This window comes from Cryptomeria japonica, chromosome 6 (assembly GCF_030272615.1).
Source record: "Cryptomeria japonica chromosome 6, Sugi_1.0, whole genome shotgun sequence".
Lineage (NCBI taxonomy): Eukaryota > Viridiplantae > Streptophyta > Pinopsida > Cupressales > Cupressaceae > Cryptomeria > Cryptomeria japonica.
The window spans coordinates 549,986,168-549,997,288 of NC_081410.1; the positions used below are offsets into that span (position 1 = coordinate 549,986,168).

Consider the following 11,121-nt stretch of genomic DNA (forward strand, 5'->3'; position numbering starts at 1 on the left):
TCCCAAGCACAACAACCCTAGCGAAGACAATCATGAATGTACCTTGTACCCATGTTAGACATATCCCATGTGCCCCTTCCCTTATGTCGATAGCCCACCAAATCACCTTCTTTCTTGAGTGATGTTTGCGTCCTCATCAAGTCTCACATAAATTCTCTTTAAAACCTTTCAAGAGATGATTTTCAAACCATTACGCTCTTTTATAAAAGTCATTTTATAATTATTTAATTAATTTAATTATTCCTCTCTTTAAAGAGGAATCCATTGAAACTATTCATTTTTACCCACCCTTTTAAATAAAGGGTTATAATAACCTTTATTCTCTATCTCATTTTTAATTCTTAAGGGCTATTTCATAGAAAGTATGTTTCTTTTATTAAATGAGGAAAAAATCCCATAACACCTTGTTAAAGAATTGATCTGATTTACTATTGTTTTTATTGATTAATTTATGTGGGAGTGAACCCCAAATCTATTTGTTATCAATAAAATAGTAAAATATTTATTTTATATTTAAAAAAATAAAAATAAATATTGTGGTTGATTTGAAGATATTATGATGATTTGCTTTGATTTTCTTAAATTGTTGTTTGCTTTTAATTTTAAGATTATATTGATTTTATGAGTCAATAATGTCAATTAATAATTTTTATTATATATTTATATTTTTAAAATAAAAATGGCTTGATTATAGAAATAATAGTATATCTATAGTTATAAGAGATTACAATATTATAATTAAGTATACATTTGAATTGAGAGTTGATTATAAATTATTAAGAATAAAGAGAACTAACTCATCAAAATTATCGAAGATCTAAATTGATCTAATCATACCTCTAACAGATTTGAATCATCTATATATTGTACTCATAGAACATATCATCATCCCTAACAACCCTTTAATTTTATTATAAACCTTCTAAAATACAACTATTAGAAATTATACTTTAACACCTTCAACAACTCAAAATTATTTCACCTGATAAAGGGGCAATAGAGGATTCACTACAGAGAGACTTTGCTTGTGATTAAATCACATGAGACCCATGGAAGGTATAGAGCAAGCACTGCTGAATATTGCCCTTGACATTAACATATTCATAGTAAGAAACACTTCTTTGGAAGCCCACCTTCTCCAAGAGCTTGATGGAAGACATATTCTCAGGCAAAACCAAGGCCTCCACACTCTCCAAACTGAGATCAGTGCAACCAATCTTCAAACACTGCTTCACTGCTTGTGTTGTAATTCCTCTCCTCCAATACTCCCTTCCAAGGGCATATCCTATTCTGCCATATCTGACCCCATTTTCATGGGTCCTCAACTCCAGCTTGATGTGACCAACAGGCTTTCCATTGAGACAAACAGCCTTGAACCATGACTCATGTGGTGGAACTGCCTGCTGCATTTTAACCAGAAACTGCTTGGCTTCCTCCATGGCTGCACAGGGATTCCATGTCGTATATTTTGCCACCTGGCTGTCTCCTACCCATGCAAGGAAGTCCTCAACGTCTTCTTCCATGTTAAAATCTCTAAGACTTACTAAGTCTGATTGACTGTTACACTCCATTGTTGCTCTTGCTGAAATACTGTGAGAATAGATGGCCTTGGTAAGCAATTTATTTGAGATTTTCTAAGGCATGGGAAATGATTGTTGATTGAAAAATTCTTTGTATGGCACTGAGGTAGCATCTGAGATAGTTCTGGACATCAGTCTTTATAATTAATTAAAGGTAGTGCCATTATCACTGTGATTCACGACTTCCACTATGCAGGATTGCTGAATTGGTGGAATAAGCTTTTGTAGAAAAGATGTTAGTGCATGCCATTTAGAAAATCTGTGACAAGCCCATTTTTGGTTTCGTTCTGTGAATCATTTGGCAAGAAAGTAAAAGGTTCTCTCCACTCATTTGCGATGGGAAAGGAGGAGAATAAAATAATTAATGGTTGGGAGTAAAGAAGAGGAGATAACACACGTGGTATTAAGCATGAACTTGAAAGCCAGAGGCTACATTTTCTCTTCAAATGCTTTTGTGATTTGGAACAAATGGAGGGGCTTAAAGGTGAAGTGGAATAAATTCTTTTGCTGTATTGAAAGATCTGGTGGTTCCCGGTTTAATGAGCACATGGTTATTTGTGTTTATGGGAAGAATATTTAGTATGCTTTTAGTTAATTATAAAATATATTCAATATTGTAAAATCGTTTGATGGTTAGGGTACATGTTGTAATCTCGCTTACTTTAAGGAAACAAATGAGTGTTCAATTTGTATGTGTGTGTATGTGTATGTATATACAAAAGATTTATTGATTATTTTTGTTTGGGACATAAATAATCGTAGATAAGGTGGTTAGAAGGTTTCTAATGAGTTTCCTCTTACTTGTTAAGGCATGGAATGGAGTCATTCATCACTTGATTACTTTGTACTTCCTCATTGTGTGTGGAGGTTGATAAAGGAGTGCTCATAGAAATTTGTTTGCGAATGTGTATGTGCATGTGCATGTGCATGTATTATGTATGTATGTATGTATGCATGTATGCATGCATGTATGTATATACAAAAGATTCATTGATTATTTTTGCTTGGGACATAAATAACATTTGGTAGATAAGGTGGTTAGGAAGTTTCTAATGAGTTTCCTCTTACTTGTTGAGGCATGGAATGAAGTCATTCATCACTTGATTACTTTGTACTTCCTCATTGTGTGTGGAGTTTGGAGTTTGGCTTAGGCTACTTGTTGAGAAGATCTTGAGGAGAACATTGTGAGAATTTTGGCACTCAATTGTTTTTGGCTTGGTCCCATGAGAATAACAACAATGATTGCTCATTATTGTAAGAAAATATTACATCTTACATGATTTGTTTCATAGTTGAGAGTGTTGATTTTCAAATTAAGGATGAGAGCCATTTATTGTATTATGACTGTTTTTTTAAGCAAGAAATACATTCATATTGGTGATTTAAACATTGAGCTATTTTGAAAAAATAGTTTTGCCAAGATATATTGGTGTCTCTTCTTTTATGTGGAACTATTTTATCTTTGATTCTTGTTATGTGTAGTTTATACTAGAATTTTGCTATGATATTTACATTCTTGATACCATCATTCAATATCTTTTCTTATACCATTGACATGAAATAATTTCATATTAGAGTTAGTGTAAAAAATGTCTATATTTTCTTACATTTGGTATCCATTTAGTATTAAGATTTATTTATGATTTTGGTACTAGTAGTGCACATATTTTATTTGATTTAAGAGCTTGGTTTAGGTATAAAGGAGGTAAAACCTTCCTTTCATCATTGTAGTAATCCTTGTTTTAAGTGTGAGTTGGCTGCAGTTGATCCTTTTTAGGGACAATTATGGAAAATGCATCTAGAATAGAGATGAATAGGATGAATGAAACACTTTGAGATTCAAGGTTTGTAATAGAAATTTTTTCTGATAATGATACCGTTTTAGACCATCTTGCTAATTTTATTGGATTTGATCTCTACACTTTTGCTGCTAGTCACATTGTAGCTTGGAGCTTATGTTGAAATTTTGGATTATCTCTTAGATACATGGAGGTTGTGGATTTGCTCATGCTGGTAGTAGGACAACAACAATGCAGGAAAACATCAGTTTTTTACCAAACTCAACCAAATTAATCACAACTTTAGATCTGATCAAGAACAATAGTAGCAAAGATAAACATGACATCAAAAACACACATAACCCAAGGATTTTGACGTGGAAAACCCAGTTAAGGGAAAATCCATGATGGGAACCTACCCACAATATGATGATACTCTGCAATAGTATGTGTAAATATTACAATGGGGAATGCACATGCATTCAGGCACACTACCAAGATCTCACTGCTCAAAAACAAGAAGGGTGACAACCCTGGGAAGGCTAACTTCCTTACAAATATCGGACAACACACTGGGTTACATGAACTGAGAGAATAGCATCTCCAAATGCCTGATCATAGTTCTAGTTAAGCACACTGTCTGCATAACAACACTTCTCTACTCTTCTCCACTACTGAAAGATAAATTCTCTTGCTCACACATACAACACTCTCACAGATCATAGATCCAACCGCAGATAGTCAAAGACACCCAACTTACATGATTACAACACTTATTTATATAAATCATCAACCTTAACCTTAAGGTTGGCTCAACACATAAGACTTAAATACAAAATTGCATCACACGATACATAAATTCATAACCAGAGCAATACAATGTCAGCAAGGACATATCATGGACCCAAATCAAATCCTCGAACACACAACACCACCAAATAATTCACCAAGATCATCCACAACACGCTACACCACTGAATATGTCGCATAACACAAAGAATACCACTAGACCAATAAAATCTTCAATAACATGCACCACAATCAAAGAGCACTAACAAGCAACATGAACTCCACTACAATCACTGCAATAGCTCGGATAACAAGAATCATCATTATTTCATCATCGGAGCTTAAGAACACCAACTGACAAACTAAAAGATATGTTTGTGAAGTTCCACATCATGAACCACTTGATCTAAGGGCACAAATGAACGTCCCAAACACTCTCCAAAACCTGCAACTCAAGATATAATAATTCCAGAGCAATATAGATCAAATACCACAACTCTGGAAGACAAAACATTGAAAAACCAGTCCACATACCATACCACATAACTCAACCAAATCTCTTCCCGAAACACTGAAACTCATACTGAATAAACTAGAGATAAGTATCTCAAAACCCATTAATCCGCATCAACACATTTGTAACAGATCACCAAAACAACTCTTTGCAACAAACCAATTCTTTGCAACACAAGAATATGTTGACATCAATGACAACAACACATTCCAACAACTCTAATATCCAACAGGTCATGTTTTGACCTTTAAAGTATTGTAAAAGTCCTTGAGTATTTGTTCACATAGAAGTTGTGGAATTGGTCATATGATGACCTAGAAGCTCCTAGATAGTTTCGTTTCTTTATTTGCATTCATTTCATGGAGAATTTGATTATATAGTGACTTTGACCTATATCTTCTAGATATATATACTTGCTAGAGGTTGTGAAGTTTTTCATTTGGTAGCCAAGGGGTTCCTAGATAGCTGTGTAGTCCTTTTGGATGTATGTATTTGAATGTTGAGGATTCAAGGTATTTAAATTTATCTATTATAAATTTATTATATTCCATCATTAATATAGCGAGTCCTTTTTCTTAGATGTTGTGGGTTCAATGGATCTATTAATGGATTTATATTTTTAGTATGTACACCAAGGTATTAATCCTTGTAAAGTGTGATTTGGTTGTAGTTGATCCATTTTTAGGGACAAAATTATGGAAAACACATATCTATAATAGAGGTGAAAAGGATGAATGAAACATTTGGATATTTGAGGCTCGTAATAGACAATTTTCTTGATAAGGATGCCATTATAGACCATGTTGCTCATATTATTAGATTTCATCCCTACACTTTTGATGCTAGTCATGTTATGGTTTACAGTTGATACTGAAATTTTTGATGATTTCTTAGATACATGGAAGTTGTATATTTCTTCATTTTGTGACCTAAAAACTTCTATAAAAGTCCTTAGATATTTGGTCACATAGAGGTTATGAAATTTCTCATATGATGAACTAAAAGCTCCTAGATATTTTAGTTCTTCTACTTGAATGCACTTGATAGAGAATTTGATTATATAGTTACTTTTACCTAGACCTTCTAGATATATGTACTTGGTAGAGGTTATAAAGTTGGCCTTTTGGTAGCTAGGGAGATCCTAGATAGTAGTCTTTTTGGATGTATATATTTGAATGTGGATTATTCCTGATTTTTGGATTTATTTATAAATTTATTATATTCCATCGTGAATATAGTGAGTCCTTTGTCTTAGTTGTTGTGGGTTCTTTGGATGTGTTAATGAATTTATATTTCTATTCCTTGCACCATGGTAGTGATTCTGAATCAATTTTGAGCTAGTTGTAGTTGAACCTTTTTATATGGACAGTTATGGAAAACACATTAAGAATAGAGGTGAAGAGGATTAATGAAACACTTCAAGATCTGGGGTTTATAATAGACAATTTTCTTGATAATAATATCATTGTAGACCATGTTGCTAATTTAATTAGGTTTCATCCCTACACTTTTTTATGTTGATTACATTGTATCTTAGATCTTATGGTGAGATTTTGGATGATTTCATTGATACATGGAGGTTGTAGAATTGGTCATTTTGTGACCTAGAAAGTCCTATAAAAGTACTTAGATATTTGGCCACATAAAGGTTGTGGAATTTGTCATATGATGATTTAGAATCTCTTATATAGGTTAGTTCTTCTATTTGCATGCACATGATGGAGTAGTTGATTATGTAGTGACTTTGACCTTTAACTTCTAGATATATGTACTTGGTAGATGTTGTGAAGTTGGTCATTTGGTAGCTAAGGATCTCCTAGATAGTCATGTAGTCCTTTTGGATGTATATATTTGAATATCGAGGATTTAAATGGTGTTTGGATTTATATGTTACAAATTTATCATTTTCCATAATTATGATAGTGATTCCTTTGTCTTAGATGTTGGTTATTTAGATGTGTTAATGAATTAATATATTTCATAGATCCCTAAAAGTCACCATGTATGGGTTTGGTAGGTTTTATTTTTAGTCAAAATTTATGGTTGATATTGATAGGATTATAATTGGAGGAGATAGGATGACATGAGATTTCAATAGGAAGGATTATTTATTTATGGAGTTTTAAAAAAAAAAAAATTCTTTAAGGTTATCCAAATGAAAGTAATTTTATAGTCTCATGCATTCTTTCAAACATAGTAAGAGGCAAGTGTTTATTAGTCTTTAATTTTTCACTTAAGGTTGTCTTGGGGTTGCATCTTATGACATACAAGTGTTGGTAGCTATTGTCATTGATGACTAAATGTTGTCATTGATGTCAATCCCCAGCTTGTATGTTGATGATATACTCAACACCATTCTATCACTGCCAAGTTGTGGAGGATATTGAAGACATTGTTAGTGTAGTTATGGTGTTGTCCATTGGTGTCAACCCTTAGATTGTGTGTTGTCATTATGGTGCAATTTTGTGCAAAGCTATGATGTAGATGACTAGGTGTTATTAATAATATGTTGATGATCAACCATGTGGTATATGTTGAAACATATGCTACTAACATGTTATGATTGAAGGATGGTGTTGATAGATGTCTTATGTATATGGTGCTGATTATTGAATAATGTAAATCTTAGGTGCTATTGTGGATTCAAGTGTAGGTGTAGGTGTAGGTGTCGATGGTTGATGGTATAATCTATTGTGAACATCCACCTTCTTGGTGTCAATGTCTACAATTAATATGTTACAGTAATGCGAAATGTAGACGTGCGTTGTGTAGGAGGTTCATGGTTGATGTCTACCCTCTTAGTGTTGATATCTATAACTTGCATGCCATGGTGTCATGATATGATGTTGTGTAGAGATGTTCCTAATGAATTTCTTGTTATATTTTCCACCTTTAATGTGGTGTTCATGTCTCACCATGTATGAAGAATAGTGATAATGAAGAAGTTCATATGAGGCTTGATCTTGTATCCTTATGGCAATGATGTGGTTGATTCCTACATTTAGTATTCTATTGATGTGTTGAAGAACGGTGATGATGATGATGCTCATGATCAACAATAGAGATGGTATCATGATGATAATATATTTAGATAATGATTAGAAGTAATAAGTTGAGGATTAGAAATATAAAGACGAGGATTAGATGTACTGAGATGAGGATTGGAAGCATGATGATAGAATGGATATGTTATTGATCTTGATGATGGTCTTGTACATATTAAAAGTTGTTGTAGTATTTCTCTTGTTGTTCCCGAGTGAGAAAATATTGTCTTAAGGTGCTTTGGTTTCTAGAAGTTGATAAAGTATGTGAATGCAGGAAAATTGATTAAAGAAAGTCTAGAAGAATTCCCCACATTCCTTCACATTTGAATATTTGGCCTTGGTAGTTTTGGATTTACTGTATATGCTTTATGAACATTTTACTCCTATCTTATCTATCTCACTCTCTCCTATCTCCCCAAGCTCTAGATCTTGTAATTTCTTAGACTCAGTCAAATTTCAATAACCACTAATCTATTCTCTCTTTATCTCTATTTCACTCTCTTTGTCTTCCTCAATCTCTAGACCTACCTCTCTTCCTATCACTCTCCCCCATATATCTATCTTACTGTCTCCTCTTTCCCCAAGATTTAAACCTATCTCTCTCACTCTCCCCTATCTTCTCTACCTACCTCATACACATTCTCTCTCTCTCTCTCTCTATGTGTGTGTGTGTGTGTGTCTATCTTTGTCATTGTCTGTCTCTCTCCTTTTCTCTCTCTACTTATCTCTATCTCTTCTCTCCCTCTCCCTGCATACATCCCACGCTCTCTTTCTCTCTCACCTTCCCATGTTCCCTCTCTACTTATCTCACTCACCCTTTCCCTCTCTACTTACCTCTATCTCCCCTCTACCTCTCTTCATATACCTTTACCTCCCTCCTCTCTACCTATATTAATCATCTAAATAAATATTTCTCTCTCCCTATCTCTTGCCCCCTCCGTCCTTCCTTCCCTCTCTACATCTCTTTATCTCACTCTCTTTCTCTCCCCTCTCCCTCTCTCTACCTACCTCTCTTTCAATCACTCTCTACTTTTATCTCCATCGACTCTCATCTCCTTCACACCATAGTACTATTTATCTCACCTCACTCTCTCTCTCTCTCTCTCTCTCTCTCTCTCTCTCTCTCTCTCTCCCTCCTTCCCTCCTTCCCTCTCCATACTGTCTCTCCAACTACTTGTCTCTATCTACCATACCCCTCTTTGAGTACCTCTCCCTCCCTCCTACGCTCCAACTCTTCCCTCCACTATTGTCCATCTCACCTCTCTGTATCTTTGTCCTTCCCTCTCCACCTCTCTCTCTCTATATATATATCTCTCTCTCTCTATCTAGGTATTTAGATAAATAGAGTATTACGACAGTACAAGAGAGCTACATAGATATAGATAAGTAGAGAGAAAAGGAAAGAGAGAGAGGTAGATAAATAGGTAGGGAGGGAGAGATATGTAAGTTGAGAAAGAGGTAATAGAGAGGGAGAGTGGGGAGAGAGGTGAGATTAATAGAAGTGACAGTGAAGGTTGAAGAGATTGAGGGAAAGATAGAAATAGAGGTCTTGTAGTGAGGGAGATATATACAAAGAAAGAGAGAGGGAGAGGGGAGATAGTGATAATTTGAGAGGAGGGAAATAGATAGAGAGAGGTGGTAAGGAAAGGAGATAGATAGAGATAGGTGAGATAGAAAGAAGTGGAGGGGAGAGTTGGAGTGAGAGAGGTAAGGAGAGATATTAAATGAGAGGGAGGTTAGATAGAGATAAGTAGTTAAACAGAGAGAGTATGGAGAAGGAAGGAGGGAGGTAGGGAGAGAAAGGGAGAGAGAGTTAGGGGACAGAGTGAGGTAAGATAAATTATAGTATGGAGGGAAGGAGGCAGAGAGTTAGGAGAGATAAAAGTAGAAAGGTATGGAAATATAGTGTTGTAAATCACATCTAGTGCATTTATGACACTTTCACATTAAGCTCAGTACATTTATGACAAGATTCATGATTGAAATCCTATTATTTTGACATCATGAGTCCCAAAGACAAAGTAGTGTTGAACACATGATAGGACCGAGAGGGGGGTGATTTAGTTTAGATCTTTAGAATAGATAAATTATAAACAACACTTAACCATTCTACAACAATATTGAAAACACATAAACCATCAACACGTGAACACTACATTTACGTGGAAAACCCAAACAAGGAAAAACCAAGGTAAGTATCAAACTCACAATATGAATAAAATTGATTACAATGTTTTAGGCTTATTGCCAAGGAGCAAAATTGCACCTAATGGAATTGCAAATTTAAGGCACACTACCTTAGGGCACGATACATGGACTTACAACATTGAGGCACACTTCTTCAAGGAAAGATATAAGGTGCTTTTGAAAGTCCACTGTCAATCAACAACAAAGGAAATAGAAAAGCTAAAATGAGAAGTATCACTTGATCATGAAATTATCCTTGAACATCTATATCAAGAATCAAACATCATGGCAAACATCTCTGACAACTACCGTTGTCTTAGCACATAGTCTCACAAAATATATCACATTCAAACCTCTTGACAAATTGACTTTCACACATTTGCAGTCTCAAATCTGCTTGCACATCATTCAATTTCACTTCTAATCAATCCACACTCTATCCCATACATAACACACACACACACATTATCCCATGCATCAAATCATACATCCATACTCCTTAAACATGAGATAGATCATTAAATAGCCTAATTGAGGGTTGACCACAATCAAAATACACATTATTGCACAAAATAAGCCACCCAGACCAAAAATACCCGAGGAGGTCCACTCTAGGAGAAAGAGGGGAATCAAGTACATCACAAAACATCCTTCCAAGTTGAATCCAATGATCTACACATTCTAACACATCCTCCAAAGTCATCACCAAACTAACATATAGATAGGCAATAAAAATTATCAATCAGCTAGTCAAAAGACATCTTCTAATGCAAATTATTCAACACAAATCTCCACACACGATTGTGAAACCCATAACAACATTATAATTCATCCTCCAATGCATATAGAGACCAAAAAATATGATCCAAACAAGATAATCTAACCGGACACACCAGACCAAAACACAATTGAATATACTGAACACAAATCAACATAACTCATCTGCATAACATAAACACCACCAAAGAAAAACACTAGAAATAATTTATATGCCACTAAATGTGTCCACTGAACTCCAACATAAATTCAACATATTTAGAGACCACCAAGTACTTCTCGGACCTGTCTGACAGATACCTTTATTGTCAGAGAATAGTAACATCATAAAACATTCTTCCAAGTTGAATCCAATGATTGACATATGCTAACACATCCTCTAAAGTCACCACCAAATGTAATTTGAAGATAGACAATAAAACTTGTCAATCAGTTGGCCTAAAGACAACTTC

General features: G+C 34.6%; 1 protein-coding gene across 1 annotated transcript; it reads right to left on the reverse strand.

Annotated features, from left to right (window-relative positions):
• Window positions 1-1,031: 1,031 nt before the first annotated feature.
• LOC131073055 (uncharacterized) lies at window positions 1,032-1,571 on the reverse strand. The gene has a single exon (XM_058009418.1). The coding sequence runs from the start codon at window positions 1,569-1,571 to the stop codon at window positions 1,032-1,034; it is 540 nt and encodes a 179-aa protein (XP_057865401.1).
• Window positions 1,572-11,121: the final 9,550 nt, after the last annotated feature.

Bases quoted from the DNA above. Each gene is read 5' to 3' on its own strand.
- LOC131073055 (XM_058009418.1), bottom strand. From the start codon at position 1,571: ATGGAGTGTAACAGTCAATCAGACTTAGTAAGTCTTAGAGATTTTAAC.